General features: G+C 33.0%; 2 protein-coding genes across 2 annotated transcripts; one reads left to right on the top strand and one right to left on the bottom strand.

Moving 5' to 3' along the window:
- Positions 1–251: 251 nt before the first annotated feature.
- Positions 252–6,727, top strand: LOC129915407 (traB domain-containing protein). Its single transcript, XM_055994922.1, has 5 exons — positions 252–383; positions 3,417–3,558; positions 3,613–4,301; positions 4,382–4,501; positions 5,660–6,727. Exons 2-5 carry the CDS (start codon positions 3,453–3,455, stop codon positions 6,320–6,322), a joined length of 1,578 nt encoding a protein of 525 aa, XP_055850897.1. The 5' UTR covers positions 252–383; positions 3,417–3,452; the 3' UTR covers positions 6,323–6,727.
- Positions 6,728–9,596: 2,869 nt separating this feature from the next.
- Positions 9,597–11,552, bottom strand: LOC129915871 (parafibromin). The gene has a single exon (XM_055995568.1). It carries the CDS (start codon positions 11,407–11,409, stop codon positions 9,850–9,852), a length of 1,560 nt encoding a protein of 519 aa, XP_055851543.1. The 5' UTR covers positions 11,410–11,552; the 3' UTR covers positions 9,597–9,849.
- Positions 11,553–12,447: the final 895 nt, after the last annotated feature.

Raw genomic sequence — 12,447 nt, 5'->3', positions numbered from 1 at the left:
CACTTTCAACGAATTCAATACAAATCGTATCTACTCGGGAAGAAGAGCATGAGTAGATGATAGATAGTTCTAGATAAACCAAAACATCTACTAGCAGTAATCTTTCCGGTGTGGTGATTCCTTTGCAGAAAAGCTTTTTTTTCTACACCAAAACAATCGCCCTAGTTTAACCAAGCCCTTAAAATGACAAAAGAGAACAAAGAAGAGAACAAAATAATCTACTACAAATGATTTAAAAGAAATTAAATTCAAAAGAAAATTGTCAAAACGCACAAAATTGTGTACGTGTACGTGTATTTGCTTGCTACAGGCAGCCGAATGTGAAAAACTTTGTTTTTCTTTTTAAAAAATTTCTTTTATTTTGTTAAAATATATATTTTTATGTAAGTATCTAATGATTTAAAATTATACTAAATTCATAAGTAACTAATACTTAAAGTTTTTTAAATGAAAATGTTTATATTTATTATGAAAAAATTGTGACGTTTTATTTTGTTTTTATCGATATAAGTTTTTTAATTACATATACTTAATTCCAATTTATTAATAGGAAGGTAGTGTGTTTACACTTTTTCTATATTATTCTATTTCGTGTAAAAAAGTGACTTGATTCTATTTTTAATCATTTGATTTTATTGAAATGATTTAAGAAAACGAATTGCTATTGAAATTGGTCCACTTTTTTATGAGCACGGTCAAGTGCATTGGTTCATGCTAAATTTATTGGATTTTTTTTTGTTTGTTGGTCGTGCTTATTCAGCAAAAAAAAAACCTATGCTTTGATGTTTTATTTTTATCAAAAAGAAGACGTTTACATAAATTTGAGAATTGTCAGTCATTGCGAAACCTACAGATTTGAGTTATCTCACAAAGTTATGTTCTTTTCGATTATTTGTTTTTTTTTTTTTGTTGTTGGTGAAATATAAAACAAAGATTATTTCACTACACGCAGGCAACAGGGTGTTCTAGGATATGAATGACTATTTGGTTTGTGTTTGACAATTTATTTCTTAATATAAAATAAATGTTTCATAAATTTGTTTATTTGTTTTGGAATTAATATTCTATTTAAGAATTCTAAGTGCCCAAAAGTGCTATTTGAGACTGTTGAAGTTTATGTGTGATATCACTGAATTTTCCTTCACCCTATTACTTGGCGCTGTTATGAGCACGATGTGGAGGGATCATGAATCTCCCACGTATCTGTTTCACACTATTGATCCGCCTGAGTTGTCCTCAGCAAGCCTCCCGGTTTTGTATATTTCCAAGACCAACTGAATGCTGGTGTTTTTGCACTTGTTGGAACCAGGATTTTTTAGGCCTACCTTTCTTCTTAATTCGCTGTCGTATTCGAAAGTTGCATAATGTTGCATTTTTGTCGGGGTTATCAGGATCTCGCCTTTGAACATGGCAATACTAACGGAGTCGATCGTGTTCTATTTTTTGAGAGATTGTATTTTTAACTTCTGACTTCCTCAAATCTTCATATGTAGTTCTAATTCGATTAAGCTTGGAAGCTCCGCGATTTAGAGCCTTTCTTTTAGCTTAGGAGGCATTTTTTGTCACAGAAGATAGGAGAATGTTCCCGACACTTCGTCCACCCTACGCTAACACTGCATTCAAGTGCATTCACCAATTGGTAAATGACTAGATAAATAACTTACTTACTTTGGGATCCTTGCCTCAACCAACAGTCCTTTAATGATAATTGTCTTGACCTTTGGACATCAAGTTAGATAAGGTCAACACCCACTTTTGTCGACGAAATCATTCTCTACCTATTGGCCATCTAAGTTCGATAGAAAAAAAGGTCGGGCTGGTCGGTGGTGCTTAAAATGAATTTTCAACTTTTTGTAGACCGTATAGCTTGCCGTTGAATTTTATCCACTCACTGGCTATAGACATTAAGAGTTTGCGATCATCCACAATAACGCATTCTCGTTATAATTAAAAATATTCATATTAGCCTATTCTGTTACATGTTGACATACCAAATAAAACTAGAAAACAATGTTTCTCCTTTGTTTTATATGCTGATGAAAACAACACTCGATTTCGTGCCTTAACTTCCTCAAACGCCAAACTCCCACCTCGTCATTTAATAGCGAGTCCAATAGCAAGGAGTTGGACGGATTTTTGAAAAATGTATCCCATAATGCTACTGAACGTTCGAATTGTTATGAAAGGGATGTCAATCTTAAACCTATTTACGTTATGTTGGCGGACAAGTACAGCCGACGAAATTTTCTATGCGAGTTTAGAAAACGTACACCTCTGTAGTTAGTGTAGTTCAAAACGTCTCCTTTTTAAATGGGGCATCTATGTCGAGTTTCCATTCATGGGGCAGACTTTCTCCTGACTTTATATTAGCTGTGTTTTATTTTCCTAGTGATCCAGTTCAGATCATTGTTTTTATTAGCCTTACAACAAAACCAGTGGTCCAATTACGGCATACGTACTTTAACGAATTGACGCTATATGTCTCTATCTTTTTCATCTGGAACGGTCGGGTGGGCGAATATTCGATCGTTATCAACCAAAAAGAAAGAATGTTCTACCATACAGCAAGGAGACAAAGAACAATGCAGTACATGGGATTTCAAACATTCAACAGCCTTCCTGACTGTAAAAACTTCAGAAACTATTTTTGAATTTAAAAGAAAAATTTTGGTTATATATACTTTTAAATGTTCATTAATAATATGTATAAGTATAAGAAAATTTGTAAAATTGTAAATACTTTCTTTTAATGGCACAAGTTGCTAAATAATATTCAACAAACAAACAATAGATAAAGATCGCCGTCTAAGCATGAATATGAATCCCTTCATACGTCATACCATATAACCGTTTTTATTAGGACAGGCTGTGTAGATTTTTCGATTACCAATTTAATAGCATCCCTCAAAAATTGTCTCTTCCCCCGTTTTATTATTCGGTATTCCTATGTTTTATTTTTTAATGGGCTGCTTTTTCAGCATGACTACAGATCTCATCCTTTTTTGCGTGCGTCTTTTTTCATGGATTCTGAACCGCATGTGCTTCCTCATCATCCCCTGACACTTACTGACTAGGTCATCGACGTCAAAAAGGATGATATTTCCGAGATAAATATCTTTCACGCGTGTTAACCGCTAGCCATTATTTTATTTGTTATTACTTTGTGCAAAATAAAAAACCACAAAAATAAGGTTAATGTAACTTAAAACTGGCATCCAATAATATGTGATGTGATAGGTGTGATACACACAATTGCATCAAGCAGAATCAATTCAATATTAAATCATTGTTTTCTGTAGACACAAAGACTTATCAACTTCAACGATAAGGAATGAAAACATTTTTTTGTCTTTTTGTTTGAATAATTGCTTTTTAGTGTTTTATATTTCCTTGTACCTATTTATTTATACTTTCAGTTGGTTTTAAATAATAATTATACAAGATCCGCAGTCATGAGTAGGAACACGAATAGAACGCCAGTACACAATGAAACCGGTGACATTAGCAGTCTTTACAACAGTGCTTTGGAGGATCTTTCCTCGTACACTTCGTTCAATGGTGAGTGATTATAAAAATCATACAATTTTATTCATACAAACAATTTCTTAACAGAGAGTGCCAACAATAATACCACCCACAATTCAACCATCAACAATTCCACCGATTTAGATATAGCGCTAAGTAATGGCGATTCATTTAATTCAAAAAGCATTGACACAAAAAACGCTAGCTATAAATTTATTCAATCCGAATCAACCGACAATTCGGAAGAGGTTGATCCAAAATCCCAACTGGCAAATAAGACAATATTCAAAACGGATAATCCCAACTTGTCAATTATAGAAATTAGTGATAGTTCCACATTGGAAAATGAAAATTCCGTTTATGTTGTTGAGTCGTCATCAGATGAAGGCGAAGGTGGTGGAGGTTCAAATAATGATATATCAAGTGAAAAACGCCGCAAAAAGGTCGAATCACTTTTACATTCCAGCAAACAAAGATTGAATATATCACCAGAGCCATCATCGACAACAGCAGCAACATCACCATTATCACCAGTTTCACCAGCTAAATCAGCATCATCACCATCGAAAACAATAAATAATGAAAATGGCAATAATCCACCTAAAAATGGGGTCGCTGTAGAAAAGAGAAATTCCATTCATGTTTATGATGATATTGAGGAATTTGAAAAACATCTACCTCACACAGTGACGGTGCTAACAACTCCATTTGGTAGTAAAGTGTATCTTGTAGGTACGGCTCATTTTAGTGAAGAATCACAAGATGATGTTTCATATGTAAGTAAAATGTTTTTCTTATTTTTGAAAAAAAAGTTAAAGAAATTCTAATTTTACTATGTTTTTTTTTTTTTTTTAAGATAATTCGCAACGTTCGTCCAGATGTTGTTATGGTTGAACTGTGCCCTTCACGTATACACATTTTGAAACTCGATGAGAAAACACTACTGGAAGAAGCAAAGAACTTTAATCTAGCTAAGGTAATGTTACGTATAATTTGACGAAATGAAAATTTTCCACTTGCAAACAAGGGGTTATGATTTAAAAGAAGAAGTTTTAAAAACCACAATGAGAGGAAAAACCACAATGAGAGGGAAAATAGAGCTAGGAAATATTTTTCTCGGACTCTAGGCAAAACTGATGGACATTCTTTGTAGAAGGTTTCCGGTGTTTCTATGTCAGTGATTTTAAAATCTTATCTGAATTTCATTCAAAATCAAATTAATTGTGCCATTTACAGATAAATAGTATAAACCAGTATAAATAGTATAAACCATTAAATTCAATACGGTGTCCGATTCTCAGGGGAACACCACTTCAGAACATATTATGACAAGATCTTTCAAAATGCTTGCCATTGAATTGAAAGAATGCTCATCCCGTGAAAATTGTTTTACGCTTTCAAAAACGAGCGTAGTCATGACTGTCTGGCAGTGTGTAGTTTAGTTAGCAGATAGCTGCCTCACGAGAAGGGATCTTTTGTTTAAAACAAGCCAACAAAATGCCTCGGTATTAATTAAAATACATAGGATCCCATTTTTTAGCTTAACCAGTGGACATGTTTTCTTTTGTCCATAAATGGTAATATTTTACTGCCTCATAAAACACACCCCTCCTTCCTTGAAGTGGTCAAAACGTCATTGAAATCTTGAAATGTCCTATCATTAATCCTCATTCCCTTCTATGCTTGGCGGATCATTTGATTTTCGTTTTTTTATGAAACGTCGGCTAGACTGTTCCTTTTTCGATTAAAGTTAAAAGCTTCTCATTGTTGTTAACGACGTAAAGAAAACCGATGTATTTGAAACAGTAGAAGGTTTTTTTAACGACGAATCATTTATTGATGTGAACATTGGTGAGAACACAAGTGTTTGTCGCACCGTTTTGATACTCAATTTTCGACAATAGAGCTTTATTTTTAATTTGTTAGACAATCCACTGTACCAACAAAATTCTATCTTTTTTATCGTTTTTATGCATTTGTGGTGAAGTTTGTATTTAAAATGCCTTTAGAACTTAAAAGCATATAGTTATAATACAAATAAAAACACAATTGCGTTAAAAAATTTCGCGATTTCAGCTTATTGCCTTATTTATTAAAAATTATTGTTTACATGCATCTTTTTATTTTCTTATAGATCCGCAGCATATTCCAAACAAACGGTTACATCAATGGAATATTTTTCATCCTTTTGCTGCATATGAGCGCACAGTTAGCTAAAGAACTTGGAATGGCACCCGGTGGCGAGTTTCGACGTGCTTTTGAAGAGATTCACAAAATTCCCGGATGCGTATTGCATTTAGGTGACCGTCCAATAAGAATAACATTACAGAGAGCTCTGCGAGCTCTCTCACTTCGCCAAACATTGAAGCTTGTGTGGCGACTAACCTCTTCAGAGACCATTAGCATCCAAGAAGTCGAAGAATGCAAGCAACGTGACTTACTTGAAAAACTTATGCAAGAAATGGCAGGAGAATTTCCTGCATTTAGTGATGTTTTCGTCAAAGAACGAGATCTCTTCTTGTGTCATTCGTTGCAAGTTGCCGCACTGCCCATACCCCAACCAGATGGGACATCGAGGCCAGTACGTGTGGTGGGTGTAGTGGGAATTGGTCATGCCAATGGAATTGCAGCAAACTGGGGCAAAGTTAATCCAAGCCAGATACCAGCCATATTGGAGATACCTCCAGCCAGTATAAGTACCAGAATCTGCAAATACACACTCAAATATGGCCTAATAGGCATCACTCTTTATGGTGCATTTAAATTTCTGAGACCACGAGTGCAGAGATTCTTTTGATTGATGATGGATTTGACAAGAGCATAATAGTTGTAGATCTGCATTAGTAAAGCTTAAGTTAAATATACGTTATACTGTACTAAATGTAAATAAGATGATACATATATATAATATGCCCAAACGCATCTTTTAAACGGGCTACAATTGCATAAAATCAAATACAGAGAGCAAAATTGTAATGGCATTCCAACAACAGGCAGCAAACGAACAAGGAACTAGATACATTTCATTCACATAAAAGGGCTTTTTGTTGAGACACCTGTTCGACGGAGGTATCTTTTCAAAATTTATCATCACATATTATTTTGAGTGTAAATAAAAAAAAAATATATTTCAATGAATGTCTTGAAAAACTGTTATAAAATTTAAAAGAAATATATATATATATAATAATTGTAATTAAAATTATTGTGGACTTTGTTTTAGATCGAAAAGTTTGTTTTTTAACATTATTTTTTATATAGATATGAAGGAAAGAAAGCATCATAGGCAAAATCCTGTCTACTATCGAAGTTTTTCGTAAGAGATACACGTTATAGGATACTGTAAAACGGGTAAGATGATTAGCCCAAAACTCTACAATTAAAACAATACTTAATTCATTTTTTAACTGTAAGAACATTTATAGATAAGAGAGATATCATAAAAAGATTAATGGGAGCACGGTTAGTATTAGGCCACAACAACAGGCTTAGTCAGGGTGGTTGTAATATTTGAACTTGATCTGATTTGGTGAGTATACAGCTCACCATCGCAAGCACAATCCAATCCCTAATAAGTATATTTTGTTTCTTTATTTAAATAAATAAAAATACATCCAACTGAAAACCAAAGACAAATATCTCAGATAAATCTCCGCTAATTTTGCAATTTCGACGATATGTGTGTTGTGCTTGTTTGGCAATGAGAGCTAAAACTACAGAAAAATCTGGCCTGTGTCCGTTCTGTAACTCATCAATTTCGATAAATTTTTTGAATGACTATAAAATCCATTGTATACCATTCAAAAATAAAGGGAATTTCGTTAAAAATCATAATTTCTTTGTTCATAAATTCAAAATTTTTAAGCAATTTCACTTTAAACAGGGTGTCCGGTAAAGAATAAATAAGCCTGAAATGGCAGACACCTACACTTATGACTGTTCTAAAACCAAATAGAAAAAGTTTCTATCGCAACCAGTTTAGAAAATATTGGGTTTTTTTCGATCAGAGTATTTTAAATTTCATCATCTTACGTTTTCGTTCACCAGAACCACGAATGAATGAATTTTATAAATTTCTTTTTTTTTTTATAATTTTCTACAATAATTCACTCCATAAATAAGAAGTTAAAAGTTTTTATAACTGTTGCACTTTTTCTTTAAAAAAAAGTTTTGAAATTATTTTGGTTTTTTTCTTAAGTCATATTTTACACATTACCATTAAAAAAAATGTTAAAACTGTTGAATTGTGATTCTTGAAAAAAATTTTAACTTTTTTTTAAATGCAAAGTAGGTACAAAAAAAAATATCCGCCACGACAAGGCTTACCCCCATGGATGGGGGTAAGCACAACCCCATTCGTGGTTGTGGTAAATGAAAACGTGATGATGAAACTTAAAATTCACTAAACGAAAAAAGCTAATTTTCTAAACTGGTTGCGATAGAAACTTTTTTCTATTTGGTCATAAGTGAAGCTATCAGCCATTTCAGGCTTATCCATTCTTTACAGGGAACCCTGTATATGAAATAAAATGATTTTTATGTCATTCAAAAATGTTTATCGCCATTGATAGAATTACAGAACAGGAGTAATGGCTTCCTTTCATGACCTTTCTGTGCTTTTGATGGAAGATAGAGTTAAAACGGCTAATTACAAGTCAAAAAAAAAATTTTAAAAAGTTCTGACTTGGGTGTGCGATTATGAATATTATTATGTCTTGTCGCTGAAACCCAAGCTCTTTTTCCCGATCACATCAGGTTTTCAAGATGACTTCAATGTTACAGACATCTAAAAAAAAAGTTCCGATCTGTGGGTTAAATATGTTAAATATGTCCATGTTTTTTTGGGTCGCTTAAATCCGTCCATTTCACAGCGATTTTTTTAAAGTTTGGATCTGCCTAGGGTTAAAATATGGATCTGCCCCACTTTTGATACAAGGTCCTCAATTGAACTTTCTATTAACCTAAAGATTATTTAATAATCAAATTAAGTGAGTGGATAATATCACTGTGTTATGATGATGCTTTATTCCCTTATTTCAATGTCGGGTTGACCCAAGTTCTTGGTATCGATCTTCAGAAAAGTGCCTAGCTATATCACTTTGAATGAAACGATATTTATTTACATAACAATAAATTATCCACTTCTGATGAAAGATTGATATTTAAAACTACTTCGGATTGTTAAGTAAACATCCGCAATTCCGCATAGTCTGTAGTTTGACAACATTATTAACGATCAAGTTACTGAGAATGTTATCTTAAAACAGACACAAAACCGATCATTGGTCTTCATTAATGAATCATTTCAATAACATTAAAAAGGATATAAATTTGTAAACAAGTATTTTTTATCAACATTGTCATGCAAATTGTTATTTTGAAAAAAAAAAAAAAAGGAATATTGTAGTTGCTTCGTTGAGATAAACTCAAACTTTTTTTCAAGTTTTTCAGGGGAAGGTTTTTTGTTTCCCATTTGAATACACACCCGAATTTTCAAAAAATAGAAACGAGTTGTTCTTTCTTGCAAAGCTAATCGATTGGCTCAATTTCTATTTTCAGATTTGGAACGATTTGTTTTTGTTCTGAATCTAAATCTAAAAGTACAATTTTTTCTACCTAACGTTATAACCTTTTATGCATATTAATGTATGTACCAATGAATAACTAAAACCAATCAACCCATGTAAAAACTAAAATAATAACATTTGATATTTAAAAAAAGATAAGTCTTTCCAACAACAGGCAAACTTTATTGAGTTTGGCAAAAAAATGTAATTTGGTTTAGTTTTGCAAAACCTCGTAGTATATTGTTGAGTTTTGCAAAACCTCCATACATTTTGTATTGGTTTTGTTGAGTTTTGAAAAAACGATTTTCTAAAATATTTTTTTGAACAAAAACTATTAGCTTTTTTTTATTTCGTCATCTTGTGCGCTGGTTATGCCAACAATTTTGATACCTCTCATTTTTAAATTTTTGGCGTTTGTTGAGTTTTGAAAAAAACTCTCCTCAATTAATAGACGAACCTAGAATATTTACTATGATTATGAAAATAAAAAAAAAACACCAATTTTTGTTAATAATTTTATTTGTCTTATAGATTCAAACAGAAAAAGAAAAAAAAAAAAAGAAAAAAATCGATTAAATACATTTTTTTGTAAAATATAAAATTGAGAACTTAAAACAAACGAAAAAAAAATCCTTATTCCTTTGTTGGTGTGTGAAATACGAGTTCAAAATGTAGATCTCCAAACTACTTTCCCAAACTCTCTCTCTGAAGGGTGTCCAATCCAAAACCATCATCATTGATTGCATCATATTTTGTATTAAAACTTTAATTCTGGTTTATATTTCAACATGTATTTATCCAATTTCTCCCAAAACGACATCAAAACTGCTCTATCCAAATGCCTTTTTGTCTGTGACAAATTCAATAAATTAACCGCCCACTTGCCAACATTTCCATCCAATTTCATCTCATTAAATCGCAAATGAAAGGCGCAAATTTTCGAAAATATCTCCACTGGATTACCATCCCAGGGCCATCCTTTGAATTGCCAAGCGGGTCCCATAACAAATACAGCAACAACTCGATTCCAATCGTGCGGGGCAAGTTTCTGATGATTGTCGATAATTCGATAAGAAACGGTTGTATTGTTCTTTCGTCGTTGCAACAAGACTTCATTGTCTCGTGAATACCCAGATTTTTTCTTCTCTTCCGTGGAGACATATTTCAAGTCTTGTAAAATGTCCTTTGCATTGTACATTGTTATCAAACTTGAATTGGTTGAAGGTATGATAATAATGGGAGTTCTAGAAACCCTCTTCGGCGCATTGGACGGAACAACTTTTGGATTCTTATTGTCCAGCCCAAAGTTATTGGGTATTTGGGTCTTTCTTTGCGCACTCGAACCTTCTGTTACAGATTTTAACGACATTCCGTGATACGTTCCCATTGTGTCGATTTTAAATCCTTCGGTTTCTTCCTTTTGACGATTGAATCTTTCCTGATCGTATCTGTTGTATTGGGCGAGTTGTTGTTGTGGTTTTGACACCCTCACTGGTTCGGGGACTTTAATATTTTGTGGGGGTCTGTTGCGACCTTCTTCGCGGGCTTTGATTCCCTGCAAAAGGGCAATTATATTCTTGGCAAAGATCTTACCAGTACTTTGGAGGATTGTGGTGCGAGTTCGCCATTGGCGTTCGCGACTTATAATGTCTTTGGTGGAATCGACATCGAAATCGAGAATTGCCCGCATATCGGTTCCCATGACATCTTCATTGTCGTGGCGTTTGATTGTAATTCTCTTATTTGCCAATCGTTTGGCTTTAATGGCAGCAATCTTCTCCACAGACATTGTCTCGGACAAAGACTTAATATTGTCCACATTAACTGTGGCTTCTTTTCTATTAACAGACCAACGAGCTGCTAATTGCTCTCGTACCTTTTGGACTTGCATATCTTCAAAACGTGCCTTTTTGGCAAATATTTCTGGACCAGAACCATCGGATTCGAGTGGTCTTTTAATTTGTGTGGGAATTTCGAGTGGAGCACTTTTATCAATGCTAGCACATGTGGAAGTTTCGCCATTCAAATAGGCCAGTAATTCTTTTCGATCTGGCCGATTGACGGCGGGTATATCTTCCGCCGCACATTGCCGAACATACACCGAATGCTGTAGCAAAACATTGCGTAGTAAATACAGCAAACACTCGAGTGAATAATATTCTTTGAGTGAACCATTTTTTCCAGATCCATATTTTAGATAATTAGTTTTAACAGTTTTATGCCACGAAAACTCACCAAAAACAATTTGCGAATTCTTTTCGATTATATCTTTTTTCTTGATGTTGTATTGACGGAGGAGACTAAGTGGATCCGCCATGGTTGGATGGAATTTGTTTTAAATAATAAAACAAATTGTGGAGTTTATTTTTATTTACTAATATTTTTGTTTTTTAATAATATGAATTTAGAGGAAAATATTTTTATTTTAATAAGCAACGCGAAACTTTTTCTTTCAGATGGCTGACAGCAACTGTCAATTTATTTAACGAAAATTTTGAGGTTTTATTGGTGTTATGTTGGTACTACCTGAGTTAATGAGTTTTTTTGGGGGTGTGTTCAATAAATGGAATTATTTTTTAAGGGTGTGTGTTAAATCGAAAATGGAATTTGTTTGATTTTTTTTAAGGTTTTTAAGGTAAGATTTACATTTATCTGTTTTTATCATGATGATGACAATGCATGACACTTATTTTCATCATAAATTGTAAATTAGAATAATTAGTTAGAACTAATATACAAAATAAATAAAAACAACACAAAGCCTAAATGCTTTTGTGGTTTTTGCTCAGATTTGTTTTCATATTTTTTAATAGGCTATTTCATCCACAGTACACATAAAGGTAATATATTCCGAAAAATGTCAAAATTTGTTTGTCAAAAAGTGGGCAACAATCTGTCAGGCCGGCCTTTAATTTTTATATTTCAATCGCATTAAACAGGAATTTTTTTTTGTTTTAAATTTACTTATAAAATGTCATTTGAAAAAATTATAAATTGAAAAATAAGAAATTTTCAGCGTGTTTCGTCTCGGAAAATAGTAAATAAATGTTAAAAAATTAGTTGTGTGCGTGGTTTTTCGTTTTTTTTTGCGTTTTTCATCGGTAATTTAAACAATTAAGAACTACGGTAGTTGACATTGGTCGCCAAATTGTCATGTTTTGACAATTTGGCGACCAATGTCAGTTCGGAATATATTACCTTTTTATGTGTACTGTGTTATTTCATCTGGGTAGTTATTTGTAGCCCTGTGTAGATAAATCAAACTTAACACATTTTGTAAAAAGTCAAAAATTGAAAATTTTCAAACTAATTTTCTGAGCGTCAGTTGTACAAATATTTAATTCGTGGTTCAGCA

The sequence above is a fragment of the Episyrphus balteatus genome, chromosome 3, assembly GCF_945859705.1.
Source record: "Episyrphus balteatus chromosome 3, idEpiBalt1.1, whole genome shotgun sequence".
Lineage (NCBI taxonomy): Eukaryota > Metazoa > Arthropoda > Insecta > Diptera > Syrphidae > Episyrphus > Episyrphus balteatus.
This window is presented reverse-complemented; position numbering and strand designations above follow the sequence as displayed.

Bases quoted from the DNA above. Each gene is read 5' to 3' on its own strand.
- LOC129915871 (XM_055995568.1), bottom strand. From the start codon at position 11,409: ATGGCGGATCCACTTAGTCTCCTCCGTCAATACAACATCAAGAAAAAA.
- LOC129915407 (XM_055994922.1), top strand. From the start codon at position 3,453: ATGAGTAGGAACACGAATAGAACGCCAGTACACAATGAAACCGGTGAC. The intron at 4,302-4,381 runs GTAAGTAAAATG...TTTTTTTTTAAG, and splicing joins CACAAGATGATGTTTCATAT to ATAATTCGCAACGTTCGTCC. The intron at 4,502-5,659 runs GTAATGTTACGT...ATTTTCTTATAG, and splicing joins AGAACTTTAATCTAGCTAAG to ATCCGCAGCATATTCCAAAC.